Here is a 26,632-nt window from a genome sequence, read left to right on the forward strand (position 1 = left end):
TATTACGTTAGGAATTCCTACATGGTATAAGTTTCTAAACATGGATCGACCTACTAAGATAGGAGGCGGACTGGCCATCATATATAAGGAAAATCTGAAAGTTACCATACTAGAGAAAAAATGTAGTCCCACACTAGAAATCATAACTTTCCGAATCAATCTCTCTACTAAAATAGCTATGAAAGGAGCACTTATATATCGCCCGCCTGGACCTTGCGGAGGGTTTTCTCTGGCCCTCATGGAACTGCTAGCCCCCTACCTCAGAGCCAAAGAAGACTTTTTTCTCCTAGGAGATTTTAATATACATGCAGATAACCCTGAACTTACGGAAACAAAATCTCTGCTCACAGATATGTCCACCATAGGCCTAGAACTTCAGAATTCTGGTCCAACTCTTGATGGGGGACACTTCTTAGATCTACTCTTCTCAAACTGCCCTACCATTCCCTGTAAAACCCCCTCCCAATTAGATTGGACAGACCACTATCTAGTAGATTTTGATCTCCCCATAACAAATAAACGGCCATCCAATATAACTCTCCCTCCAATATGGAGGCGCCAGTGGCACAAAGTTACAACAGAGGGAATGCAGAACATCTGGAAGAAACCCATATTCCAGGAAACTGATAAGGTGGAAGATACACTTAATAAATTCAATGACTCTCTCACAGAGGCAATAAACAAGCTTGCCCCGCTGAAACTGCACAAACAATTCTCTGCACACAAACAGGAGAAATGGTACACAGAAACACTGAGAACTGAGAAGCAAGGGTGTAGAAGATTAGAAAAGAAATGGAGGAAATCACACCACGAAGAGGACAAGAAAGCTTACTTAGAAGCTCAAACAAAATATTACAAAAACATCAGAAAAGCCCGTAAGGATAGTCTGGCCCTACAATTGACAGAGGCAGGAAACTCCTCAAAGGAATTATACAAGATATTGGAATCCTTTGTAAAACCTACAGCGTGTACGAGCATGGATGACTTCTCATTGCCACTATGTAATGAGATATCCCTGTTTTTTGAGAGCAAAATTAACACTATATATGATAAAATTCTGAAAGCCACCAGTATTATCAGTGATAAGCCAGTCCCCAATACACCACAACAAAAGAAAGTATCCTTACTTTCTTTCCCCCCAGTTTCTAACACCGATTTTCCCCTCCTAACCAGCCACATAAAATCAGGCTCCCCTAATGACCTCATACCAGCCAAAATGATGGCCCCTCAAAATTCCTTTCTAGGTCCCGTTATTCAAACCATCATAAACCAATCCCTTAGAGAAGGACAGGTACCATCTGAATGGAAACAAGCAGTGGTGAATCCCATTCGGAAAAATACCTCACTTCCATGGTCTGATTTATCCAACCTCAGACCCATTTCCCTCCTACCCTACCTCCGTAAAATTACCGAGAAGCATGTTAACATCCACCTGTCAAAATACATCGAGGCAGCGGAGGGCCTGGACCTATCCCAATCTGGTTTCAGGCCCAATCACAGCACTGAATCAGCCCTCCTATCCGTGACCGATAACATCAGGATGTCACTGGATGGGGGAGACTCAGTGATTTTAGTGCTGTTAGATTTGTCCGCTGCCTTTGACACGGTATCACATGAACTTCTTCTCGAAAGACTGAGTGACGTGGGGGTAGGAGGAATGGCTCTATCATGGCTGCAAAGCTTTCTCTCTGGCCGTATGCAAGGTGTCAAACTGGGCTCCCATTCTTCAACCTCTAGAGCGCTAACTAAGGGAGTGCCACAGGGCTCGTGTCTCAGCCCCACACTTTTTAACATTTATGTGGCCCCCTTAGCAAGTCTAATTAGATCTTACGGATTCACTCCGGTGTCATACGCTGATGACACCCAGCTCCTGTTTCCCTTTCAAACCCTCACACCGGCAATTCAGTCAACCTTTGCTGATGGGATGAGAGCTGTGGCGCATTGGATGGCCCAGAATTTCCTCCAATGCAATGTGTCCAAAACCGAGGTAATGTTGTTTGGGGGGGCGACTCTTCTATGGTCCCCAGAATGGTGGCCCTTGGAGCTAGGCCCTGTCCCCGACCCTAAACCAATAGCAAAAAACCTTGGCGTCAAATTAGATCAGGCGCTCCTGCTCAAGGAGCACACCACTCAAGTGGCAGGTGCCTGCCTCCACGTGGTGGGGCTACTGCGGCGCGTCTTTCCATTTCTGCCAGACAATAACAGAAAAACTCTCATACAAACTCTTATAATAAGCAGATTGGATTACTGCAACGGACTATACTTATCAGCAAATGAGGAACAGTTGGATAAACTTCAGGTTGTCCAAAATACGGCAGCAAGACTGGCTCTCAATGCCCCACCCAGAACACCTTCCCGTCCTCTGCTTTGCCAACTCCATTGGTTGCCAATAAAACAGCGCATCAAATTCAAAATCTGTAGTATGATACATAAATGCCTGTATGGAACCAGCCCCAAATATCTAAAAGAAAAATTTGTCCCATACACTCCCGGACGTACACTACATTCAAGCAATCATCAGTTGCTACAGGTCCCAAAAATAAGAAGAGCTAGACAAGGCGGCCGAGCCCTGTCTTATAAAGGACCTATCCTTTGGAACTCCCTACCCACTGAGCTCAAACTGATCAGTAATCTGGAACTTTTCAGGAAAAAACTTAAAACCTATCTCTTTACCCAGTCATAAATTACTCATAATTTCCCCACAGCGTGAATCATATTATACACTGTCCAGCTTTAAGCAACAGCGCAGAGATATCCCTTCGGGAATTGACTCAGGCGCTCAATAAGCAAATAAATAAATAAATAAAATAAAGATACAATGGAAGATGAAGAGAGAATTGAGGAAGAGAATCGCATAGAAGGTGAAGGCTTGGATGAACAAACTTGTACAGATACAATGAGATTGGGAAGATTTGGAAGAGTCGTTCATATTCCTCACAGACTTAAAGATTATATGTTAATCTGATCAATTTATTATTTGTTTTTTTCTTTCTCTCTCCTTGTTGTTGTATATAGTTTCCTTTTATTATCTATTGTTGTAAGGGGGAAGATGTGTTGTATTGTAGTATTCTTGTTAGGAATGTGGGTAGGTTCTTAGAATAAGAACGTGTATGTGGGGTTCCAGGGTGGGACAGTTGATGGGAGACTGAGGACTTGTTGAGATCGTTCCTGCTATGTTAAGCAGGGTTGCCAAATAAAGTACTTGAAGAAGGAACCCTGACTGAGACCCGTCTTTACAGGGAGGCAGTGCTATGGTATCTGTTCACAAAATAAGAAATCTGTATCCACAAAAGAATTACCTCCGGAAACACTCTTTCACCAACCTTCCCATCTCACCATTCTATGATCTGGGCTCTTTTTCCATCTAAAAAGGTGTCAGTTTAGATATCTGTACAGTGGTCATGCCAATCTGCTGATCAGCTCGGTGTCTCAGGATGCGAACAGCCTGAAAAAGAACTGACATTCATGCGCATGGGTGGCGCTAATGTACAGCTCTTCTGTTCACTTTCAGAGTGAAACAATCTTGGTACAGATCCACACAACTCCACCTCTTGTTACACAGGAGTACTGATTGAATTTTCCAGATCTCGTCTGATACTCGGGGAATATTCACAAGTTGAGAAATCTCTGGTTAGACAGAGTATGTATCCACTAGAAACATTGTTATCAAAGGTAAGTAACTTGTTCAGTTCAGGCCAACTTATCATTACTCATTTCTTCTCCGAAAATTAATTTAACTCCTTTTCGGGACTGGGAATCCTCTTCCTAAGAGAGTACACTTGCCGTTATTCATTATACACCCATCATTTACTCTCTACACTGGATTCACAATATGCACCCTATTTCATGCTTTCCAGTCTTATTACTGGTTCTTCTGTGGTTATGTCTTATGATCGCTATTGATCTGGTCCTGTATACATCAAGGCCATATTGTAAATGATTCGATCAACATGGCGACACGTATACATGTTAGTCACCACCTGGACAAATATTCCTTGCAGCAGGTCAGATAGCAGAGCAGTGATGTAAAAGAATCTTAACATATATGAATTGCTGTAGCAAAATGTGCATACCATGAGCCCATATCGCTATATAACAGTATCAGCTCTCCGAAAGAGCAACATTTTCAAAGAATGATTTTGAACATGATCAGCTCTAAGGATGTTTAGCTTGTTTATAACTTTGCAGATGACTAGTACTAAACATGAACAATTTCCTCCACAGCTTGTCTGTCTTGTTCAGTTACTTCTTGGTTCAGTTGAAAAACAGAGCCTTGAAACCGTGTTTTTGCTGTTATCAGGTATATGCTTTTTGTCAAAATTGTAGTTTAATGTACTTAATTACTATGGTTGTCCCTCATTATTGCTCTTTTTGCAGATTGCCCGTTGTAAACAGTTGATATGTGATCCCAGTTATGTCCCGAACAGAGTCACAAAAGTTGGGCAGGTGATAAGAATGATATGTATCTTGAGCCACCCAATAAAGAACACAAATGATGCCAACTCATGCCAGATTATCATTCCACAAAATCAAGTTAACAGGAAATCTGGTAAGGTTCTGGATTCTTAAATGTAAGCCCTTCATATTAATTAAACTGTTCTTACTCGTGTAAGTGTGCTGTTGGAATGGGAAAGTATGCTCCGGCATCTATTTTTTAAAGTTTTAAAAGCTGGCTGCAAATAGTGGTTTGACATCTGAACTAACTGGGTGCAATTCCTTTTATGTTCTCTTCAGGTTTCTGTTGAGTGCTTGAAGTTTGTTTCAAAACAATTTTCTTATAGTATTTACATATAGTCTTCTGACTCACTATATAAATGTTTCCCTTTGTGAAACTGATCTGTCACTAGAAGAGTAAAACTCACCTTAAAAATTAGGTTATGGCGTGGAAACATTTTTGTCCAGCGAGTCTGGATAATGTGATTACTGCTACGTGTGTGTAGTTGATATCATTTGCTTAATAAATTGGAGTACTGCTAGTCATCGTAAACTCTCCCATACCAGATTTTAAGAACACTAACTTGTGGCTGTGATTGGACCTTCAGGCGCACTATGACTGTATTGATTGTATTCCCTATTAGCATCATTGTTTATTTTACTTTTTTTACATGATTGGATGTTAATAGCACTTTCTTATTTCTTTGCACCCTTTTTTCCCTAGGAAATGCTTTTTCTTTCTCTGTCTCATACCACACATGCCCAGCTTGAAAGGATGCACACTGTTTGGGAGTCAGTTTCTCACAGAATCCTGAAGTTTGCCTACGTCCTACGCAGTGCATAACTGGCAAATTTCAATGTTTTTTCCGTTTTTAAACATTCGTCCTAATCTAATTTCCACACCTAATTGTCACTAAAACACTTTGATCTTTTTTTTTTACTTACACCAAGATTTTTACCATACCGAACTGTAATGTCACTTTAACTTTTTTTTCTGGTGAATTTGGGTTTATTGATCATATTCAAAGGTGAGCATGCACCCTACAACCTTGGGAAAACTAGCAGCCTACCTGCCAGCAGCACATGTGCAGAGCAATAGTTGGCTACACCACCCCCAAATGGTTGCTCAACACCCTGAGTCACACAACCAGACCCCACTGCATATAGCCTTCAGCCATGCAGGATGGGTTGACCCTGTGCCCAACCCACTTAAGTTGGCCAACCACCAGTACTCCCAACCTATGGCTTGCCAGTGGCAGTTGGCTGAACGCTGTGGTGTATTACCACTCGATTCTCATTGTTTTAATATTTTTTTTTTTAATGTTTTATCTGTATCACAATACTGGTATTTCAGTATCTCAGGGGTTGCCACTGTGGTACTGGAGCAGCAATGACCCAAAATATATTTTTCCAATGTGACCTAGAGAGGGAGTGTTCCTTTGGGGACGCCTGCATGTGTCCTTGGAGCTCAAGGTGTGCACACCCTGCCCTCTTATGTAGCCTTTCATTTTCAGGACTCTGGTACAGTGTCCTGTAATGGCAGATGCAAAATCTTCGCCATCTTGTGGCCAGCCAATTTGGATCCCTACCCCCATCCACTTTAAATGGGCCAATCAGAGTATATCTGGACACCAATGGTCCAGATATCTTAAACCTTTTTACCTGTGATAAACCCCTCTTGCCCATCCAGTGCACCCTTTTAAACGTTAATTTCTTGAAAACGGCTGAACATATTGAAACCAAATAACTGATAGCACGTTTTCTGATTAAAGATCTAACTTTTTGCCAAATTTGGTGCAATTCATTTCAGTGTTTTTTTTCTCTATCAGGAATTAAAGTATTCTAGGGAATTAACAAGAGAAATCACACTTTTCAGACCCCCCCTCTTTCTTGCCCCCTGCTTGATAGATCTTTGCAAACTTTTCTATGAAATAGCCAATGAAGATTAACTTTTTTGTTTTTACATATTAGACAATTGTGTCAAACAGCACCAAGGTTATTAAAGAAAAACAATTCATGGAACTTTAAAACTCCAATTATCTCATGTCTGTATATGGTAAGTGTACAGGCTTCAATGTAAAACCCAAAGTGCTCTATTAGTGGTAGTTTGGGCGAGCAACCTTAGGCCTAACACAGGAGTTTGAGACATTTATTGCACAACATTGACCAATAATGGACACAGACTCAAAAAGGAGATCCTCACCAATTTTAGTAAAAAATAAGCTTGGTTTGTATTTCATTTTAAGACCAAAATCTTTGCAAAAATGGTAAGTACTTTTTTAAATAGAAATACTTTTAACTTTCAAAAGTCGACAATTTCTGAGCAGTTCAATGTAATCCGATTGAGGAAAACAATAATGCGATTATACGGATAACTATTACACCTACAATTCCAGTCTTCGGGACCAAAGGTCAGCAAGGGGCAAAGGCCAGGTGAGTACCAAAACTGCACCACCAGCTGCACAGGGGCGGCCGGGTGCAGTGGTCAAAATTTGAGTTCGGCCCAATGCTTTTCACTTGAGACTGGGTGTGCTCGAAGCCACACTGCTTGCAGATAAGTAGATCTGTTGCAGGGGCCAAGCTTTGGGGGTTAGAGCTAGCATGTGGGAGGTGCACAAAGAAGCACTAAATATACACCATCAGCGGCACAGGGGCGGCTGGGTGCAGGGTGCAAGTTCAGCGTTGGGCTCCCAATGCTTTTCAGTGGAAAAACTTGGTTGGACAAATAGGCTGCAGGCGTTGAAGCGTAGAATGCACAAAGGAAACCAGCCACAGCAGAGTAAGTTGAGAGGCTGTAGGTCGTAGGGACACCATTGGCCAAGCTCCCCAAGGACCAGGGGCTTCGGGTGCAGGGGTGTTATTTGATGTCTAGTTTTTCTTACCGCAACTTGTCAGAGTGAGCCTGTGGATTCACACTACAGGTCTCGTCGTGGAGTCCTGGAGGGTTCAGCCAACGCTGGCCTGGGGATCAGGATCGCTGGGGAACCTTTTCTGGATCAGTGGGCCACCTGAACACGGGCCGGAGGCATCGGGTACAAAGTGTTCAAGACTCGGGGTTTCCGAGGGCACCATAGTCCTTTTGGTTTGTTTGTCATGGAGAGAGCCGCTGCCCTCGAGTTCTGAGCTTCTTCAAAGCCTGGCAGTCCTTCCCTGGTTCTGGAGGTCACTGCCTGCAGGACAAGTGTTGTCTTTTTTGCAGGGTCTTTGAAGCTGGAGACAGGCTGGTAGGTCTTGGGCCAAGTCAGTAAGAGTCTTCAGTCTAAGTCCTCCTTCTTAGGGCAGCAGGTACTAGTTTCAGGGTCTGGGGGAGCCACCTAAATAATAGATTTAGGGGCATTTGAAGGGATGACAGGTAGGGCCATTGGGCACCTTACATGGTGTGTCTACACCCTCTATGCCACCCTCTTGTGGGAGGGGGCATAGTCCTAATCCTGATTGGAGGAGTCCCTTCATCTTCAAGATGGCTGGGGCTGAAAGATGTGCTTCACCTCGCCTCCTGCACCTTAGAGGTGCAGTTGGCAGAGGTGGTCACACCGCTTATTCTTCCTAGTTTTTCCTGCCAAAAGTGAGGGTTTAAACTAGGGGCTGTCATCTGCTACTAGCAGCAGAGGCTGGGGTTGCATTACAAAGGTGGCAGGAATGTGAAGTTCCCCACTCGAGCACTGTGTCCATCGTGGGGGAGGAGGTGTGACACCTTCCCAAGATGTGCTCTGTTTCTGGCCATAGAGAGCAGAGGCTCTCCACCCAGGGGTCCAGAAACCTGTCTGGTGGTGGCAGGCTGCCTAAAGCCAGTCAAAGACCACTCCGGGGTTGGTAGGTTTTTAGAGGGCAACTTTAAGGTGCCCTCAGAGTACATGTTTCAATAAGTCCCACACTGGCATCAGTGTGGGTTTATTGAGAGGAGTAGTTTGGTACCAAACACTCCTGGATTCAGAGAAGCCATCATGGTTCTGGGAAACTCGAGTTGTCTAGTTTCCAACCCATGTGCTCTCTGTGGCTTCCCTGGCACTTACAATATCGAAGATTAGCCTTAAATATTGTACGGGGATATCTGCTAATGCAGATATGCCCACATCTGTGATATAGTGTACCCTGCCTTAGGGCTGTAAGACCTGCTAGAGGTGTGACTTAGGCAGTGCTAATTGGCATGGCACACCAGCAATGTGCCATGTCAACTTTGTCGGTTCGTCTGCACCAGGGCATGCATGGTGCAGTGGTATTCTGCAAGGCCAAGGCGAGGGGTCCCTAGGGGACCCTCTTCAGTCCCGATGCCCTAGATACCCAGTTACCATGTACATGGGGACTTACAGGGAACCTGAAGGGCCAATTGTTGTGCAGTTTTAGGGAAAGGACACTGGTACTGGGAACCTGGACATCAGGGACCCAGTACTCTACAGTCAGTTGCATCAAAAGCCAGGCACAAAAGTGGCGGGGTACTGCAGCAGAACCCCATTATCAGACCTGCCAAGCCAGTGGCAAAGCAAGTACCCACCCAAAGGCCCCCTTAATTCCACTAACAGTGGTTGGAGTTCCCTTTGAAAGGGTAGGTGTTGACGCTGGTGACCCCCCTGGACCCTCCAACAGCATCAGGGAAAAGATTCATACTGGTGGTCAGTGGCGATTTCTTCATAGGGGCATTTGGGCGTCGCCCCACTGCTTTCTCACAGTGTGAGAAGCAGAAACAAATGTTATGTTTCTGCTTCTCGCACTACGAGAAAGCAGAAGTGCCTGGTTGGGGGCGGGATCGTGGGCGGCTCGTGCTCGAGGGCAGGGGGGAGTGGCTTACCCACTGTTGTGGGTACTGACCAGGGCCGACCAGACAGTACCCACAACAGTGGGTAAGCCACTCCCCCTGCCCTCGAACACGACCGCCCACTCTCACTTTCTCTCTATGCAGGAGAAAATGGCGTGGCTGGGGCGCTGTCCCGTGCGCCTCACCGTTGTGATTGGCTGAGGAAGGGGAGGGAGTGAGGGAGGCTGCCTTTCCTCTCGTGATGACGAGGAGCTGCAGGAATTGGAGCAGGACCGGACAGCGGGTGTCGGGAGTTTTCAGACCCATCCAGAAGTAAGTTTTATTTCACATCTTTATTTTATTAAACCCCTCCCTCCTGCCTCCCCTCCGATGACCCCATTTCCGCCCCCCATCCCCCATTTCCACCCCCTCATCTCCCATTTCCACCCTCTCATCCCCCACCCGCACTCGTAATGCTGGCCATGACTGCATATTTTTCTACACTGCATCCTAAGGTCAGATTTAACCAGGCTAAAGCTATCCTGAACTTTAAAGGCATTGTCTGCACTGAATATTTTGAAAGCAGGAATACTTAAACGGACTCGTACTGATTATTGTGAAAATAAAGGTGCTGCAGAACCGGGTGCGGGAAGAGAGAGTTGAAGCGGCCGACGCGCGCCTTCAATATTTCACTAACCCAGGCACATGATGACCACAAAACCTGCGCCAGCCTCAGTGCCCCAATGAGAGGCGGCACGCGGACGGTACTTAATGTCTGGAATCACCTTCCTTTGTTACGGTTGTAGTTATTACTAGTGATAATTGGTAATTCCCCACCCTTCCCTGCTATCCCCACCCCCCCCCTGCCGTATCCCTTGCTAAACGTGTATTGGAGAGGTGCTTGTTATGTGTGAAATAAATTAATGGCCAGCAATGTTTACGGGATATTTTACGATTATCACAACCTTGTGTTAACTAATAATTTGTACTTGTTGGACTACCGATTAATAAAATGCAATCGGCCTAAAATAAATAATACATATGCAAACAAATGCTATTGACGTTCGTTTCTGTGTGCATATGCATGTATCTGTGTGTGCATTTATATTTTTCGAAAGGGCCGTCATGGCTGCCTTGAAATTTGTCAGTTGGGAAAAGTTTTCATAAGGCCTATAGGGAATGGCGGGATCTGATACAAACTGAGCACTTGCCCCTTTTCTGCTGTTAGAAAAATGATTGTAAGGATATTTACAATCATTGACCCTCTGTGAAATCCAAGGTCACAGCTTTTGACCCGTAGGTTGGGCACAGATGTGTGCAGTAGGCTCACTAATCCAGAGTACCTTTGTTAGCAGGAAAGACAATGTGAATCACAAGACTGAGAATGTCACTAGTAAGAAAAAAAGTGAGTTGTACAACTTGTGGCAAAGAAATAGGCAGTTTAAAGCGAGAGAGTGTACATTAACTGGCTCGAACGTTTTAGCCACAGAGTGTGTTTTTTACATCCATGAAAATGCAAATAATAACACCAGACCTCTTACAGATGGTGCTTACCAAGAGGCTTTACATAGTGAAACGAAATAACTAAGTAAGAGATGCACCGAAACATGACCGTCGATGACATAACTCAGTTGTTTGCTTGTGCACTGCAGAGTCTATGGCCTGAATTGAACGACCCAGATTTAAATGATGATGGGTCGACTCAGACTTTCATCCGTATTAAATTGATTAAATGGATAGGTACTTTTGAGCTACAGAAGGGGCCGAGGGATAGCATTATGGAGGCGGAGCAGAATATAGAGATGTAGAGGATCAAGAGAAGGATCTTTGTAGATCAAAGGGCAAGCAAAGTTTGGAGACAGAAATCAAGACGATGGAAAGGAGTGTGGGGTAGTTGCGTTCAGAGAGAAATCACAAAAAGGTGTGAAGCGAACACACCTGGGCTCTGAGGAGGTGAAAAAAGGACTAGCGTGCTGGTGAGGGATCAGGCTTGTGGTACTTTGAAGAGAGTGCCATAAATTAATAGTGCGCTTTCCCTGCCAAATCTCCGTTTCACCTACCCTACATGTTAAGGCAGGCCTCAAGGATGCGTACTGAAAAACATTTCTGTGCATCCTACCAAATTATTGCACTCCGGGGATTACATAAAGATAATTGTGTTTTGACTCTAGTTTCTCCAGCATTAAGCAGCGCGTGGGGAAAATGAGCAAAGTTATCTTAGCATGGTAATGTCAGATGCACATTTTGTTATTCCCTTCTGCCATTAGCAGGGCAAGTAAGGCTCGCTTGCTGCGCTCGCTCGCCATAGTGCACTCAGCCACAAATTGTACGCTTCAGCACTTTCAAATGTCACCAGCCGCCACTGCTGGTAGTAGTGAATCATGCCTCCAGGTACCCTGAAGCTATACCCCTTAGGACTGTCTCTGCTCCTACAGTTGCCAGATCCCTCTTAATTATTTTTACAATAGTGGGTTTCCCTAAGGAGGTGGTGTCGGACGGAGATAGTAACTTGATATCTGAAGAATTTGGTGTGACTTGCAAGTTTTTGGCAGAAGGAAATTTTGTTTCCGTATTTGGATATATTACCAAATCACTGGCTTAGGTGTGAAATTCTAAGAATAAGAATTGGTGTCAACCCCTATTATACAGTGAGAAAACAAAAATGGAAATGATCCAATCTGGTGGTAACTGTGCATGTGTAATGCAATGTTTTGCGCATGTTAGTGGATTGCCTAAAAGTATTGCCATTGCGCAAACGGATCTTACGCCCATTATTTTGTAAATATGGACTTGCGAACATAGCACAGGCTGAGGAACTTCTTACAAGATGAAATATGTATTTAGGTAATTTATAGTAGGAGCTATAATTAGAAATGAAGTGGTATAAGTTTAACTGGGGATTTATAAACTCACGATCGTTCTTATGATTTTAGCAGAGGAATTTTAGACAAGTTAAATCTTCATGTAAAAAGGCCCAGTTTGGGTACTCAACCTTAAATATGAACTTAACAATTTTTAATAATTTTTAACTATAATGAGTAATGAAGTGGTATTTATATAACCGGGTATTTTTACATTGTATTGGTCTTAGCTACAAATTTTGTCGAAATTGTAAATAATTTTAAGGTGATATATGTTTAATTGTGTTGTTTAAAGACCATTGGTCTAAATAAACATTACTTTGACTAACTGACTTACAAATTCACTACCCCGTATCACCCACAAATCAATTGTTTAGTTGAAAGATTCCACAAAACCATGAAAGGTATAATCATCGGACTCCCTGAAAGGCTCCGAAGGAGATGGGATGTTTTTTTCCCATAATATGTGCATATCAAAACCTAGGCAATCATCACAACATTAAGGGAGACAGGATTGCAAGGAGGGAACAAGTGAGAAGAAATCTATTATAAAAACTATATTTTCTTTCATTAGTCATTCATATAAAAAAACATAATGAATATTTGACAAAGTACAATTACAAAAATGCAATTACAAAAAAATACAATTTAATATACTCACTTAAAATCAAAAGGTGGCAATCAATAATATCGACGCGCGTTTCGGCGTTGGGAAAACGCCTTCTTCAGGAGCCACAAATTATTCTGAAATATACAAATGAAAACAAGAAAACACTCATAAATTTTTTCCTTTTAACAAAAAAAGTTTTAATATAAAAACATTCATAAAACCCATTGTCTAAATACATAGTTTAGTTCATTTGACAAGCAACCCTTTCCCTCTATATATGACACACATATTATACGAACTACTTAGTACAAAATTTGAAATTTGAGCAGTTGCATTTCAAGGACCCTAAATTAGCAGATCCTAGTTATATGGTTCCAACAATTATCAGCGGAACCTCATTGTATGTACTAATAATACCTGATCTAAATGACTAAAGTGCAAGAGAAGGATAAATCTAACAACCCTCTCAATGAAACTCTTAATAATAAAGAGTAATCAAAAAACGCACAATTTATTAGTGCAGAGCAGGTCAAAAACCCCACTTCCTACAGGTATAATTTTACTGCCACATTAAATAAACATGCTAAAGGATACTTATAATGACAGTCAGGGACTTACTAAAAAAGGTTGACATCATATGTCAGTACTCGATGTCACAATAATGGTAGACCGATATCCACCATTATTTTTTAATTAAATATAGCTGTATTAAAAAATATTCGTTAATGTTTTTTTCCCATGCCTGCTTTTTGCTTACTGAGACCTACCTGAGAAATGAGTAGGGTTCAGTCCCCTTCAACGTCTGTTTGTACATCCTATATGGGAGCCACTGTGTATAGTTGAGGAAGGCTGGGAGAAACCTCTCAAAGAGCCTAAATGAGACATTATGGACTATGTACTTGGTCTACATTCAAGTATGGCAGAGTACATGGGGTAAAGCATCCAAAAACCTTGAGGCCAGTTAAGAGCTCCAGAAATATTGGTATGACCAAAAGGCTGCACTGGTTGAGTTCCAACCAGGGCAGAGGTTATAGGTTTTGGAGCCTGTGGCACCTAGGGCCCCCCAGGACAATTGGAGTTGCCACTATCCTATCCTATACTTGAAAGGAAAGGGCAGGTCACCTATCTGGTAGACCTAGGCACTAGCAGAACCTTCACAAGGTTATCCATGTTAACTGCATTAAACCTTTCTATGACAGAGCTGATGTGACTATGCTCATGGTCACGGATGAGGATGAGGAAGCAGAGTGACCGTCTCCCTGACCACCTCTTCCGCAGTCCAAAAGATGAGTCAGTAAATGGAGTTGTCTTCCCAGACCCACACTGCCCAAAAGCAAGCTGACTGCAGGCCAGTCCTGGAGCAGTATGCTGACCTCTTCTCCCTAACCCCTAGTCATATTACTTTGTGTACCCATGATGTGGACACTGGAGACAATATACCTGTGAAAAACAAAATATATAGGCATTCGGATAAAGTTTAAGGAGAGCATTGGAGCTGAAGTCAGCAAGATGCTGGAATTGGGAGTCGTTGAACCCTCTGAGAGCCCCTGGGCTTGCCCGGGTATGTTAATCCCAAATCCTCATTCCAAGTGTGGAAACTCAGAGATGAGGTTTTGTGTGGACTATATAGGCCTCAATGTAGTAACCAAGACAGTTGCACGCCCAATTCCTAGAGCTGATGAGCTAATTGTCAGGTTGGGGGCAGCCACATTTTCAGTACCTTTGATTTGATATCAGGGTACTGGCAGATTGGTCTGACCCCTGGAACATAATTGAAATCTGGATTCTCAATCCCAGATAGGCATTATCAGTTCCCTGTTATGCCCTTTGGATTAAAGAATGACCCTACCATCTTCCAGAGGTTGGAGAATAAAGTCCTTTCTGGGTTGGACGATATTGCTGTATATATTTCCACTTGTCAGGATCACCTGATTCACCTTGGGATGGTCCTGAAGGCTCTGCAGAGTGCTGGCCTTACTATACATGCAAGCAAGTGCCAGATAGGGCAGCACACAGTTGTATATTTGGGCCACCCTGTAGGTGGAGGCTAAGTTCAACCTTTACAACCCAAGATCCTGACAATTCTTGGCCAACAACACTGACCCAAGTCAGGGCATTACTTGACTTGACTGGGTACTAAAGGTTGTTTGTGAAGGGGTATGGAACCATTGTGGCACCCCTCACAGAACTTAACTCCAAGAAGATGCCTAAGAAGACTGGACTGGACAGTGAGCTGTCAAAAGGCTTTTGAAACCCTGACAGAAGCAATGTGCTCACCACCCATTCTTAAAGCGCCAGATTCTTCAAAGCAGTTCTTAGTGCAGACTGATGCATCTGAACATGGGTTTGAAGCAGTCCTTTCGAAAACCAATGATGATGGCATGACCATCCTGGTGCTTTCATTAGCAGGAGGTTACTCCACAGAGAACAGCGTTGAAGTGCCATTTAGAGGGAAGCCTTTGCTGTGGTTTAGTCCTTAAAGAAGCCAAGACCATACCTGTTTGGTACTCACCAAACCGAGCACAGGCTCCTCGAATGGCTGATGCAGATGAAAGGTGAAAACCCAAAACTGTTGATATGGTCAATCTCCCTATAGGATATGGACTTTACAGTGGAGCACATATCCGGTACATACCATGCCAGTTAAGATAGTCTTTCCACGTTTTTCCACTTCGAGGATGAAGACTCTCTTGGGAAAAATTAGTCTCATTCTTTCATTTTGGGCGGGCGGGGTTATGCAGGAGAGTGCCCCCCCCACACACACACACACACACACACACTTTTTGCATGGTATCTGATGCAATTTTGACAGAAGTGCACTGGGTTTCTTCTGTACAGTTTCTTGGTGCCAGATCTCTTTCCCTAAAACTGTACAATTGTTCCCCCAATTGGCAATACGTTTAGCATCCCTCTGTACATCCATAGTAAAAATGTACTCCTAAAACCTAGGGCAAGGAAGCTAAAGATGGTCCCTAAGGGCTGCAGCAGGTATTGTGCCACCCTCAGGGATGCATCAGCACCAACAAGCAAGCTGTCATTGCAGGCTGCATGTCATGGTGCAGAGAAAAGTGAAAACACAACATGACACACCTCCTGTGTTCCATTCCTGCAGACACTGCATGCAGTATAGGCAAGTCACCCCATACAGCAGGCCTTGCAGCCCTAAGGCAGGGTGCACTATACTGCATGTGTGGGCATATCTGCATAAGCAGATATGACACTGTGATGTCTACGTTGATTCTTAGATATTACAAGTGAACAGTGAAGCCATTTTGAGTACATGTGCTGGCACTGGTATTTACAAGTTCCCCAGCTACATGAAGCCTTCACTGAAACTAAAGATGTTTTGCATCAAACATCTCTTATTACTAAAACCACAGATATTCCAGTGATGGATTTATTAATACATGCACTCAGAGGGCACCTTAGAGGTGGCCCCTGAAAACGTACTGTCGACTTGTGTGCTGGCTGACTGGTGAAGACCAGCCTGCCACCACAGACAATTTTCTGACCCCCTCCATGTGAGAGCCCGCCCTCTAAGGGCAGAAACTATGCTTGCTCTGACCCAAGGTGTTGTCACCTCATCCAAGCAGGATGTCTTCCTGCTAAGCGATCAGCATGTCAAGGCAGGAGAATTCAAAGGTCTCAGACGACTTTTATATGCAATCTGGCATCCTGAGACTGGGGAAATTCCATCCCATGGCCATTTGGCACCAGGCTAGGTAGGAAAATTAGCTAGTCAGGAGGCAGATCCCCCCTCTCAGACTAGTTCATCCCCTAAAGTGGGCTACCTGATGTGAAAATGACAAAAAATTCCACCACCTTAATTTTGCAGCGTGAATCTTTCTGGATTCACTATGCTGTGCATTATTCCGCGGTCTAGTGGTTGGGTCTGAAATCGTAGTCTTTTCTTTTTTTTCGTAGCCCAGGTTTTTGGTGGAATTAGGCTCTCTGGGTCAGGGTTATGCCCATTTCCCACAGAAAAGTCCGGTTTACGGAGTTGCTGCTCTCCAGCCAGTCTGACTCAGCAGCCTCCCAGAAAGAGGACCATGTGCTCCTGAAGGTCAGATCTGTCCCCCCACCAAGTGAGAGGGCACCAGGACCAGGCGGAACTGCACAGGACCAATACCCGGGGTTCCGGACCCCTTGTAGCAAACCGAGCCTATGGGAGTCCAATCCGGATTCCCACGTCACCAAGACAAAGCAGCTGATGTGGAACATCCGAACAGCAGAGGCCCACTTCCATAGTGGCTCAGCTGTCATGATTTTGCACCCCAAGACCAGCGGCTGCAAGGCCCTAGGACGCACAGAACCCAGCCGACCTTTCCACTCCACACACAAGTGTCCGGGTACCAACAAACTGGCTGTGCCCCCTTGTCCCCTGAGAATCGGGCCCTGCCCCACCCCCGTATTGGGTGCTCCCGGGCTTGTCCCCAGTTAGCACGCTGCAGTCTGTTTCTAGGCGACTCTTCTCCTCCCCCCCCCCCCCCCCACCCCTCCCCTTCTTTTCACCCAGCGTAGCGTGCACAGTTACCAACCAGACTAGCATCTCTGCACCCGGATGCGCCAGGGCAGGTAACAAGTAATTTCTGATGGTACTTTGGCCCCCTTCGACCTTAAGTCCCGAAGGAGACCCCGAGAAACCAACTGTAAATAACTGTATGTAACACATGCCTTTTCTCCCATAGGCAAGCATCACTGTGTAAAGACGCATTTAAGTGAACTGTTTACTTAACTGTGAAAATTAAAAATTTAAAAAGTACTTGATAACAAAGTTCTTGGTATCAAAATGTATGTAAAAATAGAAGTTATTTTTCTAAATTGAACTCGGATTTATTGTTGTGTCTCATTTATTGCCTATGTGAGTACAACAAATGCTTAGCACTACCTCAGATAAGCCTAAACTGCTCGCCCACACTACCACAAAAGAGAGAATTTAGTGTTATAATTTTTGCCACTGTAAACCAATAAAGGTTGCCTGGTCTCTTTACACAGTGTACCTCGTTTTGGTCCACTGTAAACAGAGCCAACTTCTTACATGGACAATGTCAAAAAGTGGCAACTTTCCTACAACCTCAACAATCAGGGAGGCACAAAATCATTCACCCTGAGCAAACTAGCCCAAGAGATATGGCAATGGGCAATACCAGGGAAGATCACACTGCAAACAGGCCACCTACCTGGGAAAACAAAACACGTAGGCGGATTGACTAGGCAGACAAGAAAGCAATGCCCATGAATGGGTACTAAAACAAAAAACACCAGAGAAAATATTTAGGACCTGAGAAGAGACCAACAATAGACCTGGTTGCAACTGCAAAAAACTCAAAATGCCAGCACTTTGCCTCCAGATTTCAACACTACCAACAGATGGGAATGCCCTGTTAATAAACTGGTCAGGGAGATGTGCTTCGGCCTTTCCGCCAATCATAATACCGAAGGTGCTGGAGAAAGCCTGACACCCAGGGACACACCTCATCCTCATAGCACCACAGTGGGCTAGACAGACCTGGTACTCATAATAGAGATGAGTACAAATGATAATAATCAAAGCAGAACAGGAACTGCTAACAATGCAAGATGGGAGAGAGTACCACCTGGAGCCAGCAACTCTCAGTCTGGAGGCCTGGCTCCTGAATTCATAGAATTGGGACATCTCAAAATACTGCCAAGAACAAAGGAAATCCTTAAGGAGGCAAGGAAGGCTTCTACACAAATATGTTAGGCAGCAAAATCTAAAATATACTTTGACTGGTGCACAGGTAACGGTTATATTAAGACTAGGACAAAACTGGAAATGTTAAGATACCTTACTCATCTACTAGTTTCCAGGTTAACTTATTCATCCTTGAAGGTACACCTGGCCGCAATAGTAGCTCACACCAGGGGCACTTCACGTAACTTCACAGCCCCTTCTTCACAGCCCAAATGGTGAAGAGAATCCTAGAAGGAGCTAAAACAATTGCCCCACCAAGATCAGTTCCCTCACCATTGTGGAACTTAAATACCAGGCTAACGCAGTTAATGACAAAGCCGTCTGAGCCTATGCACGAAACTGATCTAAAATCTCTTACACTGAAGACAACGTTTCAAATTGCAATCACATCACTACGCAGAGTAAGCGACCTGTAAGCATAACAATACAGGAACCATACCTGCAAATACACAGGGACAAGGTAATTCTCAGAACTAGCCCATAGTGTTGCCCTAAGTTGTAACCCACTTTCATGTTAATCAAAGTATACAGCTACCAGCTTTCTTCAAAGCGCCTAAGACACAGACCTAAAGAACCTACACGCGTTGTATTTAAGGAGGGCTTTAATGTACTATCTAGAAGAAACTAAAGGTTTCGGAAAGTAAACCAGTTATTTGTCTCATTTGCCAAAGCAACCATGGGATTCCCAGTGACCACCGGCACAATCTCAAGATGGATTATAGAAACAATACAGATTTGCTGTTCGATAGCAGGAATGACACTGCCCTCATGTTCAAGAGCCCACTCAACAAGGACAAGCATTTGCAATGCAATAGGTCTCGCAGCATTAAAGTTTGAGTTACTGGCATTGTAAATGACAATGCTTTGCATTAATATTTTTTTTTAATTTGCAATTGGTATATAAACATTGTTTGTGAGTGGTTAGCTGTTGCTAACAGACACCCTCACAGACCTAGAGCACTGCATGGCTCATATAATCGAATATGCACTGAAATCGGAAGGCTGCAATGCTGATTGAATGCATAGGGCCCAGGGCCCATGCACACCTGATGTGCAGCCGAGGCCTACCTTACAGAGGGCCCCACAAGATCCAGGACGCATCAGCTGAAGCCAGGAGAGCGGCCCTGGGTGTGGATGTGAGTGACGAAAAATGAGGAGAGATGGAATAAACAGAAAATAAGTTTGAATAAGTTATGCTGAAGAGCCCACTAATTGAAAGAACAGCCAGATCAGAACATTCCCTGACACTCCAACTCGGTTAGTGATAAAGTCCCCTCTTCAAAAGGAGACCCTGGACAGTTACGAAACCAAACCTGCATAAAGCGCTCTATGCCTCGCTACCTTATACAATCTCCGCTCAAGAAACGCCCAATACCTGAGATATGCAGATGTCACTCCGTGCCCGTGTCGCTGAAGGCCACAGCTCATCCGGCCAGCGATGTTCGGGGCATTTCCAGGTCCCAGCCCGCTGCTCCAGAGTCCAGACCCCCCCCCCCCCCGTGCTGCCTGGGTCCCTGTCACTGTTTCCAGTGGTATTTCCACTGTGTGGGAGTGGGAAGAGATTCCAGGGAAACACTGAAACAATTAACCAAGCAGAGCAAGCCTCCTCCCTACTCTAAAACAGATGATGTGAAATATAGGCAGGGCCCTCATAAATGCCGACAGACGGGCCAGCGCCGGGCAAAGGAGGGGGGGGGGGCAGACGCGAGCATGCAAAAAGAGATAGAGCGCGAAAGAAAGAGGAGAGGGGAAGTGACTGAGGAGGAGGGGAGACTGAAAGGGGAATGGAGAATGAACGAAACTCGGGAGTACTGAGAGAGACGTTCAAAGGGGGATGGGGGAGACAGAAAGTGTGAGAATACGGGAGAGTGATGGAGGGCAAGTAAAAAGAAGAGTTGAAGGAGGAGTGAAAGAAATGGATACAGCGAAAAGAGGGAACGATGGGAATGGAAGAAACTTCATCCAAATGAATTCTTTCGCAGGGTGAAAAAAAACATCCCAGACACGCAATGTGGGAAACGAGGTCCACTTTCTCAAATGCGGACCAAATATGCGGAAACGCACTGCTGCCACATTAAACACGCGGCGCCACCTCGCAGCCCAAACGACAAGTTTATTCTTAACTTGCAACGCCATTAATTACAGATGTGACTGACCCTGTCCTACACCTGCCGCCATTTCCGGGACACAGGTCGTGCAAACACCACGCAGTCGTTGCATGTACAAGTCCGTCAGTATGGCATCTACATTAGATTTTCCTTGTCTGACCCCCCTTCCCTGGGACTTGAGGCTGAACAAACACAGTTGTGAGTTTAAACATTGTTTTCACTTACTTGTTCAAGTAGTGGCGCTATGTGTGGGCTGCTCGTATCGTGGAATTATTTACTTTGCGCGTGGTGGTTTGGCTGGGCCGTTGCAGGGACGGGGCGGGAGAGGGGGGCGCGGGGAGGGGGCGGGGGGCGTTGTTTGGAATACATGAGGGTATCTAATGCTGGTCTGCACTTTAGGAAGAAACGCTTTAAAGCCAAGCATAAGGCAATGTTTTCTGGCAGACAATCAAAATGTAGATCTCTAGGGCGTCCTGTATGACAAACAGCTCGTGCCAGGGCCGTGCCCAACCGGAACATATGTCTCATACATGAAACCTAGTCCAGTGTGGTAACTTGTGGGCTGTGGAACCAGGTAAATCTTGTTTTACTCCCAGCTTTCTACATCGAACTAATTGTGTGATTCTGGGCCTATGACTTAAGTCTCTGAGTGACAGTTTCCCTCCCCTGATTTAATTGGGAGCACGAGGAAACGTTTACACTGCGGCATGAAGTGCTATTCTGGACAAGGTGCCACATCTACAGGAGGCGGCGGTGGACGGGAAAAGGCGATATAACTGTCCGGCAATGGCCGCATCACAACTCTTCTTTTTCTGTTGATAGTGGGCATCGGAAAGGATCAAGCAATCATGTTAGAGGGTGGTGGCCAAGCAATCATGCAGGTGGGCAAGAAAAGCACTGGGAAAGGGGTGAGAGTATGGCCGAGCAGTGATGACTGGGCAGGGGAATGGGGGGGGCCGCAACATGGAGAAGAGGCAGAGAGAAGTAAAACAGGACGTGACTTACCCCAGTCTGCGCCGCGAGGTGCACCGCGCACGAGGCAGGCACATTTTGCCCGAGCTGCGCACGAGAGAGACCCAGCGAGCACAACCTGGAGCGCGCCGAGCAACAGCGGACAGGGCACCATCATGGCAGAGGAAGATTCCGACACGCGCCTTGGGATTGGGTCGCGCACGTGAGCTGTTTACGTTACAAGCTCACGCGCGCAACCCAATCCGAAAGCGCGCGACCCAATCCGAAAGCGCGCGGCGTAATCCGACTCCCATTGACAATGCTGCACGCGGCCAGGTCTTTTATCCACATTCCAACTCGTTGTCGGCTGAGCCGACAGCTATAGTTCTTCTCTATAGTTCGCGCGTTACTAGCCGAGACCTAAAAAAGGATATGAAACTGGTGTTCCAGCAAACATACCAATGGATGCCGTGTGCACTGCAGCCACATGGGTATCACCACACACCTTCGCTAAATATTGTGTGGACATCCAAATGAACAAGAAAGCACTGTTGGGACAAAAGGTACTACAACATCGGTTTGCTAACTCTTCCTCATTTCATCCTAACCAACCCATGGGAAGGGATACCGTTACATAATCTGATGCACAGCATGTGAATCCATAGGAGGATTCATGCTTCAAAATAAAATGGTTACTTAACAGTAGGAGTAGTTTTGCTTGAAGAGTTTTCTGGATAGACATGCGACACACCCACATCCCCGGAAACTGGAGACCAAGCAACCAGGTGGTATAGAAAAGAACAAGGAGGAAGTTTACCAGAAAAGAAAGGGGAAAACAATCTGTGTGACTTACGCATAGGAACATCCGGGGCGCCATCTGTCATCACAAATACAGTTCGGAACCAACCATTAGATGGTGGAATAATGCACAGCATTTGAATCAAGATAACCTTTCAAGCTTCATAACTACTATTACTGGTAAGTAACCATTTCGTTACATGGATTTAATCTGTTTTAAACATGGTTGTAGAGCGAAGCATGTATATGTGCCCCATTGCTGATAAACGTGTCTAAATAATGTAGGAATTAATGGCACTATTCTTATTAAAGCCATTGTATACAGCAGGACAAGGAGGTGGCAGGAGGGCAGAAGTGGAGGTGGGATAAGCAAGCACATCTGTGTTGTGTTATCAGACATTTTAATAGAAAGGATTCAGACCAACCCACTGTATAGACACACACAGTAAAAGAAATAAAAGATACATTCTGCATGACTATTTCGATAAACGCCCAAATAGCCTGCCTTCAAAAAAATTTTATCTGAGTGAAATCATACCCCAACACTTGCCTTGTAAAAGTTTTTCAAGATAAATTCTCCATAAAAAAACACCCAGAAGCTCAAAAATGTCACTTACTCAAAAGGTGATTTACTGCTGGAGTGCAGTACCAAATTTAAAGTCTTCTCCAGAACCCAAACTAGGTTAGTGGGGAATTTAGTATAGGGGAATATGAAATTAATTTGAGCGGTTGCCATGTTAGTCTGTTATTTGGATTGAAAAGGAATAGTGAAAGGAAGGGTCTAGAACGTTTTTGGTTTGTTTAGGGTGGAGGACATTTAAGATGAATAACAGGGAGGTGGACGGCAAAGAGTCAGAGGGAAGGGTTTAGCCTTTATATTCATTCTATAATTAAATGAATCAAAGGTTTGCAGGGGATGTGGTGTGTGTGGATTTTTATAAATGTATCTTTTAGGGTGGGGATTTCCAAGGTTTTAACTGTATTTTGAATTTGATTGTTTTAGATATTTATGTCTGCATGATATCGTCAGCACACAACGTGGCAGCACAAGGAAAGTACATTGCCATTGTCAGTACTACTGTAGAAACGGGTGAACCTGAAAAGGAAATCAGACCAGCCTTGGAACTTTTGGAGCCAATCGAGCAGAAGTATGCTTTTTTCTACTTATTTGTGCATGTCTTTAGTGTGAAAAGGGAGCAAAACTCCAGGACAATGTTGTAGATGGTTTTGTCTTTTATTTGTAGTACCCAACATAGAATGCTATCGTCCATGCATGGCAAGTGGTAAACAGTGGATAACCATAAAGCATGATCATTCGGTGTTGTTGCCACTGAAAGAAATTGTAAGCCCACTGTTTTCTGGGTTACAGACACCAGTTCCTTTTTTGCGTTTGTTTATTTTGCTTTTTATGGTGCGTGATAATGCTTTATAGATGTCGAAAAGTGAGAAAATATTTGGAATGTTACTTTAGAGGTGGGCTCAAAACTGCCTTTAAACAGTGCTTTAAAATGTACCTAAGGAAATAAAAACGGCTTAAACATCAAACTGGCCAGTTGTAGGAAACTGGGTTTCTGTTGCAGTAATTCCCCCACTTTTGCCAGGTTTCTGATGAACTTTGACTTGATGTGCCCTGGGTCCCTTCTAATCAGGTTCCCAGGGCCTGTGGTCTTTCCCAAAATTATACATTTGTACCCACAAATGGCACCTCTCTGGTCACATGCAAGTCCCTTGTAAAAGGTACCATGGATGCCAAGGGCACTGTGACCATGGAAGGCCTCCAAGGGCTGCAGCACATATTGTGCCACCCTTAGAGGTCTTGTACCTTAACACACACACTGCCATTGCAGGCTACGTGTTTTGGTACAGAGAAAAGTGAAGTAGACATGGCACACATACCTGTGTGCCATGCCTGCCACCCACTCCCTATGGTATAGATAAGTCACCCCTCTAGCTGGGTGCACTATACCACTGGTGCATGAGCACTATACCCCTACAGTGTCGAAGTCCATTCGTAGACATTGTAAGTGCAGTAAAGCCATAAAGAATATATGGTATGGGAGTTTGTCAATACGAATTCCACCGCTCCATGATGGCTTCACTAAATTCTTGAACGTTTGGTAGCAAACTTCTCAGCATAATAAACCCACACTGATGCCAGTGTGGGATTTATTATACAATGCACTCCTCAGAGGGCATCTTAAAGATGCCCCCTGAAAAACATGTATTGTTATGTATGAAAAAATAATGAAATTGATATGAATTTTGTTCTAAATATGTATAAGAAATATGTTATGGCTACAAGAAAAGAAAAAGGAATAAAAAACGTTGAAAAGATATAAATGATAAAATTAAAATAAAGAATAATTTTCAGATAATTATACATGTGTCACTGTTGTGTTCGGTAGTTGGATAAATGGATAGGAACAATGTTCAAATGTATAAGAAATATCAGGCTATGAGGGAAATGTTCAGTGTTGTTTAGATTTTCTTTCCCCTCTTTTCCCTAGCCGTTAGTACTGTTAGAGGGGGTCCCCTACATATGTTACTCCCATCTAGCCCGCTCCGTGGTGACCCTTTCTCCATCCAACAATTGAATGTTTGCTATGTGGATCTTCGCTGCAGGCGCTTCGCCAGCAATCTGCCCACTTCACAATCTGCCCCCCCCCCTCAAAATATCGTTGTTTTAAGGGTAGCAGGGACCGCTCAGCTTTATTGGTGCGCAGGGAGCAGAGTTGACCCCGGAGGTTTGCGAGTCACTGCCAACATGCAAGCGAGGCACGTTCCTGGTCCTGTTTCTTCAGTTTTTGTCCTTGGAGAGGCTATCCTCCAGGCAGGCGGCCCTCCCGCGCCCGTGCAATCGATAGGGATGTGATGTGGCCGCGGATTGTAGCCTTTAAGGCATCCCACACCACCGGGAAAGGGGTCTCGGGTAGGTCATTGCTTGCAAAGTAAGAGCCAATGGCAGTCCGTATTTTTTCCACATCGGCTGGATCCTACAAGACATGCGGCGGCAGGCGCTACCGCGGGAGACTGGTGGGGCAAGCGGACGGATCCTGCAGGAGAAGTTCAACATGGGCATGGTCGGATCGCGATATGGCGGACATAGACGCCGCTAACGTGTCCCTTACAAAGGCGTGGGAGATAAAAAGATAATCAATACGCGAATACGAGTGGTGGATGTGCGAGTAGTAGGAGTAATCCCGCACCTCAGGAGAGTGGTATCGCCATGAATCCATCAAGCCAAGGTCTGTTATCTGTTTCCGGAGTGCGCAGGACATAGCCCCCGACCCTTTCGAAGAGGCTTCACTACGGTCCATCTTAGGATCCCACACAGGTTAAAATCTCCCTCCAAGATCAAGGAGGGGTCGCCCTGTGGCACATGTTCCCTCAGTAGTGTTCAGCGGTAAGAGTCCTGCAACTAGTATGGTGCGTAGACATTACACAGTGTAACTAGGCGTTTCCCAATCCCCACCCCTGCTCTGATAAAACGTCCATCTGGGCTGTCCAAGACTTTGGGTTCCCCCTGCCGGATACCATTTCTACATAGAATAGCCACTCCAGACGTTTTAGTGGTTGCTGTGGCCTAGAATTGGAGGGGAAATTTAGGGTGTGCCATGCGAGGAGTGAAGAAAGATGTCTGGGCTGTGTTGAAGAAGATAGCGTCACAATTGCTGCCGCTTGTTGGGAGAGTTAAGCCCCTTGACATTAAGGGATAGTACCTTGAAAGGGCCGGGGAGAGCCATAAGTATATCTGATCCCAAGTTAGTCCATCATGCCACTGTAGAAAGCATGTCAGGATAAGGGAAGGGGGGGTTCAGGAGTGGGTCTTCCCTATCGAAAGGGGCACGCCATAGCTTTGGGATCTCCCGTCTGCCACACCTATTAGACAAAAAGGAGGAGGAAAGAAGATTCAGGTAAGTAGGAAGACATAGGAAAAAAGAGTAGATAATCAACATTGGCCAACTGGGCCACATTGTTCTGTTCCAGTCGCGGGCCAGCCTGCACCCTAAGGTTTGGATGGACCCAGAGACAGCACTCTCTCAGGAACAGATGGGGGTAGGTAGTCTGCTGCTCTCGAATTTATCCAGGTGGGGTGCTCCGGCACCAGCTACACTGCGAGAGGGGAGTTGGGGTGGTGTCTAGATCACAGCGGCAAACAACATATTCGACCAGGAAGAGCTGTGCTCCAGAGGCAGGTCCCGAAGTCCGTTACGTGCACGTGAGGTTGGATAGTCCGAGCCTGTGCTGATTTGTCCCCCTCCAAGGACCTGATGTGTTCGATAATGTCCTGTTTAGCCTGTGAAGATATTTGCTCATCAAGGGGTGGTGAGCGTCTGGGACGGCGTACTGTAGACCAGGACGGCTTGGCAGGCACCCGTGTTGGAGGCGGAGGACGGTTGGGACTGGTGAGCCGTGAGGAGG

General features: G+C 44.9%; 1 protein-coding gene across 1 annotated transcript in view; it reads left to right on the forward strand.

Annotated features, from left to right (window-relative positions):
• The window catches only part of GDI2 (GDP dissociation inhibitor 2), a 298,804-nt gene that overhangs the window by 265,375 nt on the left and 6,797 nt on the right, over window positions 1-26,632 (forward strand). The window contains exons 8-9 of the mRNA XM_078677313.1: window positions 4,378-4,549; window positions 23,214-23,358. Coding sequence (XP_078533439.1) covers window positions 4,378-4,549; window positions 23,214-23,358 — 317 coding nt within the window. The remainder of the gene's footprint in view (window positions 1-4,377; window positions 4,550-23,213; window positions 23,359-26,632) is intronic.

The sequence above is a fragment of the Lissotriton helveticus genome, chromosome 1_1 (assembly GCF_964261635.1).
Source record: "Lissotriton helveticus chromosome 1_1, aLisHel1.1, whole genome shotgun sequence".
NCBI lineage: Eukaryota > Metazoa > Chordata > Amphibia > Caudata > Salamandridae > Lissotriton > Lissotriton helveticus.